The following is an 18,466-nucleotide window of genomic DNA, read 5'->3' as shown; positions in this document are numbered from 1 at the left end:
ATTTAGAAGATGGTTCGAAGGATGTCTCTTGGAACAAAGTCCTTGAAGACTTGATAGCAGCACGTCGGTAACGAAACGTCTCCCAACTCATCTATTTCATCCAGTGGCTCCGGAAGATTTCGACCATACAAGCATCCACAACATACTGTCATCGCGATCAGAAGGTCCAGGACAGAACAACCTAAAATCAAGGACGGACCGAAAACGCAACCACATCCACCCGTCCCAAGAATGCAATGAAGTTTGGTAAATTTTGGAATCCACTGGAGAGATACTGCAGACGAAAGCACGGATCCGGACGAGCGACAAAAAAAAAAGTCAATACCTCTATTTATACGGACGGAGTTTCTTGAGTTTGCACCAAATAAAGTTTTCTTCTTGCTCCATGAACGGGAATAGATGACTCGGTGCGACTATGTTATCCTGGGCCCGCAACATCCTTCCTGAATTCTTCCTGAGTTTCACTGTCGGGCCGTTTTCACCCCCTAAACGAGCTCAAAACCTAAATATTCCCGCTTAAGGAGATAAAAAAATTCTTTTCCGGTCAGATGGAGGGGCGGACCGTCAAAATCCGAGTTCGTACGAGAATTTTACAACGATTCTAGTAAGGGGCGCTAATTAGGGTTTCGGCATGCCAAACCCTAATTTAGACAAAGTTTCCAGGCGCCATCACTACCATTTGATAACCGAAGTTCCAGCGTCATCACCATCGTTTGGTAGCCGAAGTTCCGAAACCATTTTACACCATTCTGCGGACTGAAGCCAGTTTCCTCCCACTCCAAGCCGACAGACGCCTGCGGCTCCTATTCCAAGCCGACCGACGTCTGCGGCTCCCATTCCAAGCCGACCGACGCATGCGGCTCCCATTCCAAGCCGACCGACGCGTGCGGCTCCCATTCCAAGCGGACCGACGCCTACGGCTCCCATTCCAAACCGACCGACGCCTACGGTTCCCATTCCAAGCCGACCAACGCCTGCGACTCCCATTCCAATCCGACCAACGCCTGCGGCTCCCATTCCAAGCTGACAATCTACATCTCACCACTTCACGGTCTATCCAGCAACACCACAAGTAGAATCTATGCAAGGCCTCCAACACGAGAATCACGAACTCTCCTTACCTCTCGAAAAAGGTTAGCTGGGTCTTCTTGACCATCTTTTCACGACTTGTCATTTCGATTTTGTCCTCGCCTGTCACCATCTTATGCTTACCTCACAACAATGCTCATGTTCCGAGCTAATCAGGGGACTTAATGTTTGAAAAAGCGGGGGTCTAACAACACCACCCAATATTTCGTTTGGCAATCTGAATAGACAAACTCCGATATACTTTCTAGAGAATCAACTAGACAGTCAGACTCAATCTAGAGTAAAGTATATCAAAGAGTTTAATATCTCTATTTCAACACAATCAAAGTTAAACAGAAACAAGTCTGTAAACCTGATTTTAGTGTGAAGCTCTTGAAACAAAGTCTTTTGTTTTAATCACAACCTATTCAATATCCACCGTGTATAAACCTCTTTAAGCAACAATCACTAAAGGAATATTTCAACACAGTTTCCACTTGAAATAGGGTTAGTCCAGACTGGTCTAACAATGTGAAAATAACAAAATCAATTATTCAAGATCAATCAAGTCTTATCCAACAAACAAGGTCGGATTTAACAACTATGATTGACTAACGTACAACCTGTATTATTTCAATTATATAAATAAAATATAATGCGGAAAAGAAATAACACAGACACATATTTTGTTAACGAGGAAACCGCAAATGCAGAAAAATCCCGGGACCTAGTCCAGAATAAACACACACTGATTATAAGTTGTTACACCAAATTCCTACTACCTATTCGGACTAGATGTAATACCTTCTTCAGCACTTGTATAACTCCTAGCAGAATACCGATTCTCTTTAGGAACTCTTCACATAAATCTTCTAGCAGAACCAAAGTTCTCTTTAGAAGATACACCACAACGATCGATACGATTTTATATTTTGTCTGCACAAAACACCAGTTTGATTTCCCTTTAGATGTGAATCAAGGTTTTGGAAATCTTGTGTTTATTTTGATAGAAACAATTACTAGGTAAAAGTAATATCAAAACAAACTTGTAGATTAGGGTTTTAACTTACAATCAGTATGCGTACACACAAGGAGTCCGTGAACCTGTTTTCCGTAAGTAAACTTGGGTGATTCCAAAGATCAATTTCCAAGTTAAGAAAACCCTAATAAATCTACCACAAGAACAACTAGAATAAATCTAGAGATATCTTGTTTAAAACTTCTCAAGGATTTTTACGAGATGCCTCAAAAGAAGTTTTTCTTTCTAGTCTCCGATTTCGACTAACAAGTGTTGGTATACGATCGGAAACTGAAATCTATCAAAACCTAGGGTTTATGATCAACAACTCTTGAATGGTTTTATATCAGAAGAAAAAACCTTAGAATAGACAAGAGGTGAAAAACCTAGATTACAAGTTGTATGATCAACCACGAAGATTAAATCCAACTTGGCTTTGTGATCCCTAATACAAAGACTTTTATCTCACTCTCGTTCACGAAGAACGAAAGACGTGGAAAACAACCTGCAGAGCTTATGCCAATTTTCCAAAGGGATGAAAAACTTGTAAACTCACGAACTCCTTATTTATAATGAACAATAGCTTGGAAGCTAAGCAAAGCTATTTTCCGTTTACAAGACTCTCCTAAATAAAGGAGTCTTTCCTAAGTTAAAACTCTTGCCAAAATAATTAAATAAATAACTTATTTAGCAAAAATTATATTTATGTGAATAAATCACATTTTAACTTACGCAGGAATCACAAACACTTTAATATGGTAATCAAAAGTGTTTGGACCAATAGCTAACTTGCCTAGATAAGGAAACATCACCAACTTGACCAAAAATCCCTTCTAGTCACGTATTGGGCCCAAGTTCGCGGACCTCTCCAAAGCCCATGGAATGTTTCCTACTAATGAACTTAAATCACTCATAACTTTGTCGTTATAACTCGGAATTGAGTGATTCTTGGCTCATTGGATTCGCAAGTTCATTCACTATAACATGAGATCCTTTATAGGGATAAAAGTTTATTATCACCAAAGTCATGAATCAAATAACCTCAAGTATATATACATAAATGTACATTTACCGTCATCGGAATTGTTTCATATAGTGAACATATATCTTGATAGATTAGAAAGGTAGAATAGAACAAGAATCCAAATGAAATCAATCACATACCTTTGATGAAGTATTTGTTGATGTCTTCTTGTAGTCTTCAATCTTCATCCTTTAAGAATAGCTTCGATTCAACTTCTTAGACCTAATCTAGTCCGAAACTATCTTTAGTATGCTAAATCAAGAATGCATTTTGGCAACTAAAATTGACAACTAACTTGACATACCAACGCTAGTGGGTTCAACCGATCAGTGTTCTAAAAATCTCCCCCTTTGTCAGTTTTAGTGACAAAACCATTTTACATATGGCTTGTACTTGTTAAAAGTAAAAACAACAATCTTGATTTCCTTGGTTCTTCAACTCTTCATGTGTTCATCATGTACTTGTTGAAGATCCATCATAGTATTATTACACAGCATCAAAGTTTCATTGTATCACAACTTTGACAATAATACTACGGTGATATGTATCACTCCCCCTTAGTCAATACTCCATCTCTCATGGAAACCACTCCCCCTTACACAATGATCCGAAAACCATATGTATATGTAGTAGAACTACACATTAATTCTCCCCCTTTTTGTCAATAAAATTGGCAAAGGTACAAGAACGGGTTCCTAATGAAATTTTCAAGAAGAGACGTTTCACATACTAAAAGAAACATACATACCAACTTAATTTAGATGCAATCATAAAGCCGAAGCTAAATGCATTCATAAAGGAGTTTTAAGATACAAGATAACCCTTATATAATTCCACAGCCGCACACCCCGCAAGATATTACCATTAAGCACAAGTTCAAAAGAACTCTCCCCCATTTGATGTCATTCCCGAAAGAACAACAAGAGAGACCTTACTCCAGAGAGAAGGATTTATAATGGATCTTAGAAATCCTACAAGGAGATATGATTTAAGAACCAATCATTGAAAGTCTCTCATGAGGTCATGTTACTAAAAAGTTTAGAACTATCTCGTGGTAACAATACACAATATGTGATCATTTTTCCTAAGATACAAACTTGTATAAACAAGACTTGATATGCTTAGGAGGAAGAATAAACTTTTCCACAAGGATTTACACCAAGAATGGTTATCATAAGATTATGAAAAAGTTTCTTTGACAATAAAAACCAGCATCCATGGATTTGATAATTGCTTCTAACCTGTTATATTTAAGAATTTCAATCACAAATCAAGTTAGGTAATTAAGACTCATACATGTGGTATCTATCCATATGATCACTTCCATATAAATCATATTCTTCTTCACCATAACTAATTCAATTGACTCAAATGAACTAGTTAGAGAGTTGTTCAATTGCTATGAGATCTTATGTAACTACACAAGACACAATTGAAACAAAGATGATTCGATTTGATGAATCGGCTCATGAACTTTATAGCCACGGTTTGCATAAAGCATTCCTTATTAATTTAAGTTTCATGTTCATAGCACATCTTTAGATCGTAACCTCTTAAGTTCACAAACAAGTTCGCGGACTTAAGTTAATCGGTTGAGTTTTCCAAACTCAGCAGAAATTCTCGGAAAGAGAACTTCCGCCAGTTCGCGGACTGGGTTCGCGTACTGAGTTTGCGGACTTAGCACACAAATGAGTTTTGGAAAATCCAGCAGAAATTCTCGGTCGAGAACTTCCGACAGTCGCGGACTTGGCAAGCCAATTCCACAATCCTTCCGAATTCTCTTGATCAACAAAGTTCGAAAACTTCGGTTCAAAGAATACATGGTTATGTAATCTAAACTCTCATTTCAATCATTGAGACATTCTCAGAGGACGATATGTAGCCTTTATTCACAGACTAATTCACGTCAGAGCAATTCTCAAAGTGATTGAAACTTTTCATGACTTTCGTCACTTGGTAAAGATAAACTTGATCAAAGCGAAATCTTACCAACACATGTTTCGAGGAATATATAAGCGAGTTAAACTCAACTCAAAACAATAAATTGTTCCACATATTCAGAAATTTCCCAACTTAATATGTGCGCCCCAATTCTTTTGTAATCATCACCGCATTTATTAGGGCTTCTTGGCGAGGATGCACTTTCAACACAATCAGGTTGTGTTGAGGTGAGCAAAATCTTGCTCACTATAGGTATTCGAAACAAAATCATGCATGGACTCTAGGAATTTAAAAACTTCCATGAAACTTTCAATAAATGTTCCATACCTTTTTAAGATGTTATCCCTTTTCAAACTCTTGTCTGGGAGATCCTTCTTAATAGAACTCGTTGCTTTATTGGTCTTCTTTGGTACCCATTTCTGAGTAGCTTTTGGAGCAACGTATTTCTTTTTCTCCCCAATATAATTGTGAAACTTCTTTGGGGGAATACTGAAAGAACTGATATTATGAGACTCAGTTTTTCTCCAGTTTGGAACATCAGATCTTGTCATCCTAACAGAATCATATCTGGTTTTATCTCGTTTAAGAAATATGCAATTCCTTTGCAAGTGACTTGGTTTTCCACAATAAAAACAATGTTTAGTATAATGGAAAAAAGTTATGTTTAGTATTACCTGAATGTGTATGTGCTTGCTTTGGAGCTTGGCAGGATTTCTTCTTTTCGCCATCCGTAGTTGGTAGAGATACTTTACTTTTGTCAACCGTGGAAGCTTTTGGTTGAGAAGAATATTTAGATTTGAAAATTTTTACCTCTTTACAAATACTAGGAGCGTCTATTCCTTCATAGCCCAATCCTCGTGTATCACGATGAATTCTACATGCTCCCAATATCGAGGTTAATTTATCTGAGCTGCTATTTCTAGACAAACTCTCTTTTAAGCTCAAGTTTTCTTATTCCAAACTTTTGACCTTCTCAAGCGGAATAACTATATCATTCTTGGATGGTTCACATTGAACTTTGAGATCTTCTCGTTCCGAATAAAATAACAAGTTCATCTCAATATTCTCCAAGTTATCTAGCTTTGCTTGAAGAGTAACTTCCCGATCTCGACCTTCGGCAATTTCTTCTTTAAGCTTTCGTATTTCGTTGAGATAATCTCTTGCACCAATAGAATCAAGTTGGTCTTGCAAGTCTTTATTCTGACTACGAAGTCTGTCATATTTAACTTTCTCACTGAAAATGGTGCTTTCAGCCTCTGAGAGTTTCCGATGACTTTCTTTAAGAAGATTATTAGCTACTGGATCATCATGGAACACTTCTTCGTCAGAATCAGAATCAGTATCAGAAAGAATTTTTCCAGAAGCTAATGCAACCTCGCCTATGAGCTCTTGAGGATTGTAACATTCAGGTCCATCATCAAGAGTAGGCAAATCTGCTGCATATGCCGATTGTCTACCACTCCAGCTAGGACATACTGCAGACAAGTGCCCGAAACCACGAAAGTTATAGCATTGTACATCATCCTTAGGAGATGTTAAACTTTTAGAAAAACTCTTTTTCCTGTCTCTCAAGAATTTTCTAAATTGTCGTGGAGTAACATCCTTAGTATCTGGAGAACCAGATTTATCCTTAGAGGATTCAGAATTGTTTGCAGCTTTAAGAGAAATCACCTCTTTTCTTGCGTGTTCATTATCAAAGATCTTTACCTTTCCAGCAAGAGTACTTCCAGAGACTGTAGAAAGATCGTTTCCTTCTTCAATTGAATGTTTCTTAGACTAGTATCTTGATGGTAGAGACCTGAGAATTTTGCACATAATATTTTTCTCCGGAATAGTTTTTCCTAATGAAAAAGAGGAGTTAACTATTTCAGAAAGTCTTTGGTTAAACTCATTAAAGGTTTCATCATCAGACATGCGAAGATTTTCCTAGTCAGAAGCTATATTTTTAATCCTTGCTTCTTTCTCAGCGGCATTCCCTTCGAATACGGTTTTTAAGATATCCCAAGCATCTTTAGACTTATTGCACGTAGTCACGTGGTGCTGAAGATCTGGGGTAATGACATGGATGATAGCATTCAAACCGTCAGAGTTTTGCTTTGCAGAAAGTATCTCGGCAGGAATGTATTCACCAATGTTCTTGGGAACTTTTACATCTCCAACTGTCACAACGGGCGCATCATAGCCATTAACTATATATACCCATGATTGAAAATCACGTGCTTGAAGCAAAGCTCGCATAGAAATTTTCCACCATAAGTAATTAGTGCCATCGAAGGCTGGTGGTACGTTTATAGAGATAACACCTCTGTCCATAGAATCAGATTGCTACAAACACAGACTTATGAGGTCTTAGCGTGTTTGCCTGCTCTGATACCAATTGAAAAAGCGGGGGTCTAACAACACCACCCAAAATTTCGTTTGGCAATCTGAATAGACAAACTCCAATATACTTTCTATAGAATCAACTAGACAGTCAGACTCAATCTAGAGTAAAGTATATCAAAGAGTTTAATATCTCTATTTCAACACAATCAAAGTTAAACAGAAACAAGTCTGTAAACCTGATTTTAGTGTGAAGCTCTTGAAACAAAGTCTTTTGTTTTAATCACAACCTATTCAATATCTACCGTGTATAAACCTCTTTAAGCAACAATCACATAAAGGAATATTTCAACACAGTGTCCACTTGAAATAGGGTTAGTCCAGACTGGTCTAACAATGTGAAAATAACAAAATAAATTATTCAAGATCAATCAAGTCTTATCCAACAAACAAGGTCGGATTTAACAACTATGATTGACTAACGTACAACCTGTATTATTTCAATTATATAAATAAAATATAATGCGGCAAAGAAATAACACAGACACATATTTTGTTAACGAGAAAACCGCAAATGCAGAAAAATCCCGGGACCTAGTCCAGAATAAACACACACTGATTATAAGTTGTTACACCAAATTCCTACTACCTATTCGGACTAGATGTAATACCTTCTTCAACACTTGTATAACTCCTAGCAGAATACCGATTCTCTTTAGGAACTCTTCACATAAATCTTCTAGCAGAACCAAAGTTCTCTTTAGAAGATACACCACAACGATCGATACGATTTTAATATTTTGTCTGCACAAAACACCAGTTTGATTTCCCTTTAGATGTGAATCAAGGTTTTGGAAATCTTGTGTTTATTTTGATAAAAACAATTACTAGGTAAAAGTAATATCAAAACAAACTTGTAGATTAGGGTTTTAACTTACAATCAGTATGCGTACACACAAGGAGTCCGTGAACCTGTTTTCCGTAAGTAAACTTGGGTGATTCCAAAGATCAATTTCCAAGTTAAGAAAACCCTAATAAATCTACCACAAGAACAACTAGAATAAATCTAGAGATATCTTGTTTAAAACTTCTCAAGGATTTTTAGAAGACGGGGATGAAGAACAGATTGATGCTATCTTCTGTGAGAAGAACATATCTGAATAAATCTAATAATCGTATCTGAATCTTCTGCATTATGCATCAATTTTTTATATGTACGGCTAAAATCAACCAAAACAATGGTTACATAACTTGTTATAGATGCATAACTTTGTTATGCAGATACATAACTTGTTATGCAGTCGAAAAAATGGTTGCATAATTCGTTATGCGTCTGCAGAATGTGTTATGCATTGTTTTTGGTGACTGCATAATGGTTAAGTATCAAGTTTTCAAAAAATTTCCCTATGAGGATCACCTCCGATTTTTCGTTAAAAACAAAAATTTGATATTCTTGTTTGTACTCGTTGCATAGCTCTTTTAAAAAGATTTCCAACGATATAAAATTTGTAAAATTCTAAGGCGCGGAATTTTAGATATGTTATGTCCAAGTTGCGCTGCCAATTATACCCCTGAAAAAGATAGTATGCATAACGAGTTATGCCTGGAAAGATAGTATGCATAACCAGTTATGTATTGATTCATATAATAATTTCGTATAATTATGGGTGTCACGGTATACAAAATTAATTGTGGGCCTGAGAAGGAGAATATTATTTTTTTGGGTCTCCCCCTAATTTCCCCTGACCAAAAATCCCTTTTAGCCACGTATTGGGCCCAAGTTCGCGGACCACTCCAAAGCCCATGGAATGTTTCCTACTAATGAACTTAAATCACTCATAACTTTGTCGTTATAACTCGGAATTGAGTGATTCTTGGCTCATTGGATTCGCAAGCTCATTCACTATAACATGAGATCCTTTATAGGGATAAAGGTTATTATCACCAAAGTGATGAATCAAATAACCCCAAGTATATATACATAAATGTACATTTACCGTCATCGGAATTGTTCCATATAGTGAGCATATATCTTGATAGATTAGAAAGGTAGAATAGAACAAGAATCCAAATGAAATCAATCACATACCTTTGATGAAGTATTTTTTGATGTCTTCTTGTAGTCTTCAATCTTCATCCTTTAAGAATAGCTTCGATTCAACTTCTTAGACCTAATCTAGTCTGAAACTATCTTTAGTATGACAAATCAAGAATGTATTTTGGCAACTAAAATTGTCAAATAACTTGACATACCAAAGCTAGTGGGTTCAACCGAGCAGTGCTCTAACAATGTAGATGGTGGTTTTTAACTTAGGGTTAAAATCATAAAACCATACATCTGACATGACGTCACTATGACCACTAGCGCATTTATTGAATCAATCAGCATGCCTACGTAAGAATTACCAGGGTACCTTTTTTATACATGTGTCATGTTCCACGGCAGAACCCTTAGTATTGACCGACATCATCTTCGTACATACCAAACCCTAATTCTCACGCCACCGTGCCAATGGCAAACCATGCCAGCCACGTTTCCGCGCCAAGGCATGCCAGCCGCACCACCGTGCCAATGCCAAACCATGCCAGCCACGTCTCCGCGCCAAGGCATGCCAACCATGACAATGGCATGCCATGCCAGCCACAACCCCGCGCCAAGGCATGCCAACCATGTCAGCCACATCTTCGCGCCAAGGCATGCCAACCATGCCAGCCGCACCATTGTGCCAATGGAAAACCATGTCAGCCACGTTTACCGCACCAAGCCATGCCAGCCATGCTGTCCGCGCCATGCGCCAATGGAATGCCCTTGGCCCTAGCCATGATGGTCGCACCATGCACCAATGGCATGCCAAACCCTTGGCCCTATCATGCCAAGCTGTCCAAACCCTTGGCCCCACCATGCCAAGACAACCGCACCTTGCCTTGGCCCTACCATGCCAAGCCGTCCAAACCCTTGGCCCCACCATGCCAAGCCAACTACACCTTGCCTTGGCACTAGCCATGCTGGCCGCACCATGCGCCAATGGCATGCCAAACCCTTGGCCCTAGCCATGCTGGCCGAACCATGCGCCAATGGCATTCCAAACCCTTGGTCCTACCATGCCAAGCCGTCCAAACCCTTGGCCCCACTATGCCAATCCATCCGCACCATTCTACCTTGGCCCCACTATGCCAAGCCATCCGCAACATTCTGCCTTGGCCCCACTAGGCCAAGCCGTCCGCACCATTCTGCCTTGGACCCACTATGCCAAGCCATCCGCACCATTCTGCCTTGACCCCACTATGCCAAGTCCGCACCATTATGCCTTGGCCCCACTATGCCAAGCCATCCGCACCATTCTGCCTTGGCCCAACTATGCCAAGCCGTCCGCGCCATTCTGCCTTGACCCCATTATGCCAAGACGCCCGCACCATTCTGCCTTGGACCCACTATGCCAAGCCGTTCGCACCATTCTGCCTTGGTCCCACTATGCCAAGCCGTCCGCACCATTCTTCCTTGGCCCCACCATGCCAAGCCGTCCAAACCCTTGGCCCCACTATGCCAAGCCGTCCGCGCCATTTTCCTTAGCCCTACCATGCCGGCCTTCCCTATGCGGCTACCGAAACGAAGGCGTGCGACGATAAACGGCCACCCTTCAATCCTAGATACAAATCCTAGTCGTCCAAGGTCGCCAGACAAGGCATGGTAACCTTTGGCCCCAAACCCTAGTTTTGGCCACGCCGAACCGTGCCAAGGCATGCCATGCCACATGTGCCAATGTCATGCCAACCACCTTGCCGCGCCACGCCATACCGGCCTTCCCTATGCGGATGCCAAAACGAAGGCCTGCAACTATCAACGTCCACCTTTTCATCTAAGATGCAGATCTTAGCCATCCAAGGTTACCAGCTAAAGCATGGCAACTTTTGGCCCTAGTTTGGTCACGCCTAAACAAAGCCAAAACCCTAACTTTTGGTCGCGCCTAAACCAGGCCATATTAAAGCCATACCGAGCATGCTTTCATTCCACTGGCTACTAAACGAAGGGTTGCAATAATCAACGGCTACCTTTCCTCTTAAGATGCAAAATCTCGACCGTCGAAGGTCACCGAGCCGGCAAGTCTCCCAAGCTCGACTTTCCAGACGACAACAACATGCTACATGTTTTCCACGAAAACACCCGAGACATCAACGCATATCACAAACTGGGGGATGCTCATTGAGTATTGGTTAGGCGGTTTATAGCGTGTGGCGTACACTACGCCCGTTATAAGAAAGTGTCAAAAGGATGAGGCGGTTAGTAAATACAGGGAGTAATGGTGAAACGCTTTCTTTTATGGAACATCAATTCTAGGCGTTACCGGTTACCACCTCCTCCAATTTACTCACCAGTTTTCCATTTCTTAATGAGACCAGAGTACATTTCACTTCGACTTGTATAAATAGGTATTACCTATTTCCACCGAACAACAGGTTCTGGTCAAGAACATACAACACTCAGAAAACATTTTGCTTGCTTTCCCATCTGTTAGCTTCCCACTTTCTGATACAAGTCGTCAAACAACTACTCTCCCGGAATCAACTATTCTGGTCTCAACACTCTCTTCGCTTCCCTCCCCAAAACCAACCCTTCTCCTTCACTTTGTAACCGAAGCAAGTCTGGAACGGCCATTTCTTGGTTTAGGCCGGATTTGTACAGATTGATCTCTCGAATCTAAAGTACTCCCTTGCAGTACATTGTTTAGGGTTTAAGCTCCCTTCTCATCCACAACACACGAAATTACCAAAACCAGCAGAAACTGTTTTCACTCTCAAACAACAGGATTCAAGCACATATTGAACAACAAGCTGGATTTAATAACAACCAACTTGGTGGTGGTGATGATGAGGATGAGTTTGACGTAGTAGAACCTCTAGATAATTGATGTATTAATTTGAAGTGTTTCATTTTAATTTGATATGTTGTTATTGCATTCTACTTAATATTAGTTTGAAATGAAAAGTTGATTAATTTGAAAGGTTGTTGCAGTCTACTTAAATAAGATTCACTCATTAACTTAATATTGAATAAAACAAACTACAAACAAATTAACAGTTTAAACTAAAATACATAACTTAATACTTACGTCCACCCACTCTTTCATACTCTGCCCTAAGATTCACTCTCAGATCATCTCTTAATTGATCACACAGATTCTGGTTCTGAATGTAATTTGTCTTTTCCCCATAATTTCTTGCAGGCAAGCCTCTTTGTGGTTGAATCCTAGGCCTCGGATCTTCATTTTTATAATTAGTCCACTCCTTATCTCGACGGGTTTCCTGAATTACCATGTTATGAAGAATTATGCGAGTGAGCATAGTCTTGTGCAATTCACGAGGGCTCAACCCATGATACGGCCCACAAATGATATCGAACTTCTCCTCAAAATTCCAAAAGCGCGGTCCACGTACATCCTTCCTCACAATCATTTGGTAATCGTAAAAATGCCGGTACGAATGGCCCAATGCACCAGCAGGGGGCTGACGGTAACATTGAACCAAGGTAGACCATTTTGGGTAGATATCATCCGCAAGATAATACCCATGAGTGTACTGATATCCGTTGATCATGAAACGGACTTGGGGACAAATTTCATACTTCGGATCTTCAAACAGATCAGGCGAGTTGTGCAAAACATTAATATCATATTGTGAACCCGGAAGACCAAAAAAAGTGTGTCATATATCCAACAATCATAAGAAGCATCAGCTTCAAGGATAACGGTTGGTTTCGGATAATGACCCTTATATTGACCGCATAATAAACAGGGCATCCATGCCATATCCAATGCAAGACTATCTAACATTCATGGGAATCCTCTTTCCTCATTCTCCCTCAATATTTCTCTAAAATCTTCCTCGATTGATTTTCGTAAATATGTTTGACCAAAATGTTTAATCAGTACTTCACAAAACAAAGTAAGTGAATGAAGTTGTATTACCCATGCGAAGGTACTCATTGTCCGCATCCGCTGGTTTGCCATAAAATCGACGTTGGAAAATCTTCATCAGAGTACACACAATTGGTAAGAAAATGATTTTGCATCAGCTTCTGGTGGTAAAATTCCCTCCCTTGATACGTATATCTTCTTGAGAATACTTCTTTTGGCTCTGAAATTATAGGTATTTGGCCCGAATATACGAGCATCAGGGTGTCGATTAGTTTATTATCTCCATCTTCCTCATCGTCAAGTTCTTGCAACCTCCTTCGATGCATTTCTTGCTCTAATTTAAACCGATTCATAATAATTATGAAATTAAGAATTGTGGATCCAAATACAGAAATTGGTAAAATATAAGAGATTTGAAGAAGTATTCGGTTTTCCCATAGTGGCGCAACTCGTTTGCCATGCTGCATAGGAATAGACCTTAATGCTCGGAGTTTAATAGCGCGTTTCTGCTTCTCCAGAAGGAGAAGTCAGAAGCAGAAAGCAGAAACAAAACTATTTTGATTTACAAAAAGTTAATTTTTAGACTTTTACTTCTAGAAGTGGTTTTGATTTTGTCTACCCAAACTGACTTCTAGGATCAAAAAATTATTTTTGAATGCACATCCAAACGCGCTATAAGATCAAAATCCGTCATGTCCACCAAGATTTGTGATGCACCCCAAAATTTAGATAGGCACCAGAAAATTTTAGGAGCTTAACTGCATAGACACTTAGTAGAAACCAGCTCTAATCTCCTCGCTCTCTAAACTCAAGAAGACTTAACAGCTTACGAGACACAATCTAGATTCTAATACCCTGCACCTCAACTTTCTTTCTTTTATCGGTCAAACAGAAATTTCATTGCAAAAAGGCACTTAAACCCTGCACCCCAACTTGGAGGCCAAAGAAAATCACATATACAAGATAGAAATGCATGCATGATCAACAAAAACAACGGATGAAGTTCTAAATATAGTACCTAAAGGATACAACTTAAACACTTTAGTACCTAAAATTGCTAAAGTTCGAAAGAAATGAAATAGAAAATCTGGAGTCGAGCAATCAAATTGTACCCTTGATGTCCTCTTCTTCAACCCCCGAACTACTGCCATCAGTTGTGGACAACATCATCGTTATCAGTTTCAGAATCTTCCCTTCATGAGAATCCGAGTTAAGTTTGACTAAGCTCTTCACGTACCTATATAAATATGATTGTAATTTTATATACTCAAAATGGGAACAAAACTTAGTAGGAATAGTAGCCTTTCCATTCTTTGGAACATACAACACCAAAGCCGTTGTAGTCAGAAAGCCGCTACTAATACTCTCGAGTAGAATTTCGCCAGATTTTTAACAATCAATCTTCCTCAAGTTAGCACATGTTTGAAATCTAAGTGATGGTAGTTCCAAATTAATGTTGTGCATCATTGTCCACGATTCTCTCATTCCGTAATCCTTCATTACCCATACATGGAAACCGGCTGAACCACCACTGTGAAGAATGCAAAGACTTCCCGTCCAACACATCAACATATTTGCTGTTACCCAGATTCTTGACATCCATATTTTCTGGCTCTGGAATTTCTCTTACACCCACCCCTATCATATCAAAAACTAATAATACCTTGGGGGATGAATTCTTTCTTGCAAACCAGTGAAGAGCTCCATTACAAGATACCCCGTTTGGTGCATTTTCGTTTCTATCCACATTGGTGAGTATATATGGGACATACATTTCTTTCCACATATTTGTTCTAAATGAATAAATCTGCACTTGGGATTGACTATCAGGGCTGCTTCTGCTTCCATTGCAGAAAATACGCACATACTTGTAATCATCACTCTTAAAATCGTAACCAAACCCATGTCCTTTGCCTAAAGAGCAACGCGTCTTTTTCCTAATCCCTTGAAATCCAGATCTTGGTAGAAATCTCACCTCAGTAGTACATGGATTCCATAAACAACACTGCTCCTTAACCTCACTATACATGCAAAACAAGCCATTACAAGAACCCACAACATTCGTAAGCTCGGGACTGAGTGGGCAGTCTATCTTCTTAACATGTCCTTGAATACCATCAAATAATGACGATGACAGTGTATTATTATCCAAAGAGTATGCTATATTGTCAAGTATAAGCATGACACTAAAACTATTCTTAATCATGCGAATAAATTCGGGATTATTATCAGGGACGGATCCAGGATGACGGATTTTTCATTTTAGACCCGGGCTAATACACATAATTAACCAAAAAATTGGCTAAAAGCCCCGATTAGCCCTCTCATAGATCCGTCCCTGCTGAATATCAAGAGATATCTCTCAAAAGTAACTTCCCAAGGATTTCCAGGATGGTTTCTTCTGGGAGTCTTTTTAATGTTTCCACCAATTTCTGGGATCCTACTTTGAAACTGAAAAAGAGGAAAATATACATCCCTAAATTAGTAACTACAGATAAGCAAAGCCCTAACGGATTAAGAATCAAAGAAAAAGTTTAAATTACTCACTCATTCGCTTCCATTGTCACAATTCTGTCGATCCCAACACCAGAAATGGAATCGAATTTGAAGGAACTCGAATATTTGGTGAACGATTAATGAAAAACAAGTCTCCTTCACTCTACTTTTGGCCAGTAAATGAACATTTGGGTATTTGTTGGAATCAGATAAAGCAAGCAAACGGGCGATTGGAGTGTAAGCTGAGTGTCAGAATACTTGATCCGTCATTTCAGCCCAAGAGGGAAGAAAAATTACTACAGTATCTTGGAAAGCTGAATTAATTATTTTTTATAATTAACAGAAAGAAAAGATTCATTTCTTGATATCCAAATGTTACACAAAATGCAGGATCCATAATTTAGCTAGAGTCGATCTTCAATCCGGAAGTTCAATCCATTGCTGTAGAAAAAAGTGGTTTCTGCAATCCCGACCATAAAACAAACGACTGTCAATTCTCTTTATTTTCTCTTTATTTATAGAGAAACTACATCAAATGTCCAGCAACAGATTATTACTAACCAAACAAACTACATTATCACAGAATCTGCTCCCATTTCACAACGCCAGGCACAAATGCAGCATCTCACAGAATCACAATACTATTTTAGGAATACAGAACCATAAATCCCAGGCCACAAGATTGATGATCTTGCTTGGATCATTCAATGCGGAAATGCACCCCAGACCTTCTGCTTTCAGCATGATATCGAAAGCTTCATGGGTAATGAATTTCCCTAGTTCCTACAATAATAACAAATTCGTTATCAAGTTAAAGACGGGATTAAATAAAAATACTTTGCCGTTAAAATATTGTATTATTTCAATGCTGACTAAAATTACCCTTTTCATGTAGACCGATGGAAGTACTGCAACACTCCAGCCCTGTCCACACCACACCGCAGAACAAGTATTTAAGTTAAACAATTTCGTTAACATTGCAAGCCGTAAAATTATGGGATTTGTAAGTGAGAGCATGCATTGATGTCTCCATTAAGATTCATAAAAGTTAAAACATACAAGTGAACAAACACAACAACAATTTTTAGATACAGACAAGAGCTTACATCATGAACGCATTCAAATGCGGAGATCATGGCTTGGATACTCCCTGTACACTCGATACTGTGGTCTACCCCTCCGTCAGTCATCTTAGCAATCACCTATTCATCAAACCAGAAACAATCAGATATCATCAATTGAACGAAACAAGTTCCCTAACTTAATTATTAGCACTATGAGTTACACTGAGCAAATCTCTTGAAATGGTTTTGCATGGTCATTTGGGATCACAAACTCTGTACGCCCAAATTTCTTCGCTGATAAAGGGATGTTGGGATACACAACAATACATATGAAAAAGGCAAACCATGGGAACAAAAAGGAATTGCAAAACAAGAACTGTATAAAATCAAAAATCGATCAAGTAACTTAGTTTGTTTTCACCTTCATTTAGCATTCAAATCAACCTCAATAATCCTCGATGCACCAGAAAGTCTAGTCCCTTCACAAGCCTAATCAAGTATATAATCTATTAGATGCAGCAATTTAATGAAAATGGGACATAACTACCACGGCACTAGATTTTTCTATGCAAGAATTTTCAACATGCACAATCATCAAAAGAAGAAAAGTAAATTTCTTACAGCAAGATCAACAGCTCCCAATCCGAAAACAGCAAAGGCTGAACCTTTTTTAGGTTTCGCTACATTCAGAGTAGCCCCAAGACCTGAAAAACACAAATTATTCAATAACAACCACATCGGAATCAAATCAATTGCCATACAAAAATGAAATTTCGACTGAAATCCTAACCTGAAGAGATCCCACAGCTAAGAATATAAACTTTATCAGGAGATTGATCTTAGCAAGACAACCAACATGAACAAGTGTAGTGTATACTCACTAAACGTAGAGCAACCGACAAAATTGTAAATGGGTTTGCCATAGATTGAGCATTACACCTTCTGTCAGTGTTGATTCTAAGAAAATCACACATGTTGCTTTCTTTACATTCCCCTGTGAATACCGGAAGTACATGATCTCCTGGTTAAATATCTGTCACACCCTTGCCAACACTTTCAACAATCCTGAAATATCCACAGCCCCAAGATTCAAACTCAATTAGAAACATAAACTATATATTTCTATAGAAATGTATGGCTTTGTTCAGAGAATTAAAATTTGCATACTCTCCTCCGGCTTGATGACTGAAAATTCGAGGAAATACAAGTGTCTGTCCCTGCAATTTTCCAAACAGAGGCAATCTTTCAACACCAATTACAGTAAAAACTTAATAAATTAATAAATGTGGACTAAAATTAGTGTGTTAGAATGGTACCTTGGCTTCCCAGAAGTAAACATCAGTGTGACAGAGTAAGGTGAAAAGAATCTTAATACGAACTTCCATATCTTGTGGTGATGCAACTTCTACTTCTTCAATCACTAGTAGTTTCCCTGCTTCCCATGCAACCGCAGCTACATATACACCATAACAGCATTATACCCAAACTCCATTAATGCTTACATTTTGCCAAAAAATGCTTAAAATACCATGAAATACAGAGTAGCAAAAATAGAGCTTACCTTTTACCATGAAAAAGAGCTCACTGTTTCTCAAAATTTATACCGTAATCGAAAATCCAC

At 38.9% G+C, this 18,466-nt stretch overlaps 1 protein-coding gene and 1 pseudogene across 1 annotated transcript; both read right to left on the bottom strand.

The window, feature by feature from the left end:
• Positions 1-14,735: 14,735 nt before the first annotated feature.
• LOC113297141 (F-box/kelch-repeat protein At3g23880-like) lies at positions 14,736-15,491 on the bottom strand. Its single transcript, XM_026545587.1, has one exon. It carries the CDS (start codon positions 15,489-15,491, stop codon positions 14,736-14,738), a length of 756 nt encoding a protein of 251 aa, XP_026401372.1.
• Positions 15,492-16,744: 1,253 nt separating this feature from the next.
• On the bottom strand, positions 16,745-18,466 carry LOC113284603 (annotated as a pseudogene).

The sequence above is a fragment of the Papaver somniferum genome, chromosome 1, assembly GCF_003573695.1.
Source record: "Papaver somniferum cultivar HN1 chromosome 1, ASM357369v1, whole genome shotgun sequence".
Classification (NCBI taxonomy): domain Eukaryota; kingdom Viridiplantae; phylum Streptophyta; class Magnoliopsida; order Ranunculales; family Papaveraceae; genus Papaver; species Papaver somniferum.
Note: the sequence above shows the minus strand (reverse complement) of the source record. Positions and strands in the feature narration are given on the sequence as shown.

What these genes read in the sequence shown, in the direction of transcription:
- LOC113297141 (XM_026545587.1), bottom strand. Translation starts at nt 15,491, where the DNA reads ATGATTAAGAATAGTTTTAGTGTCATGCTTATACTTGACAATATAGCA.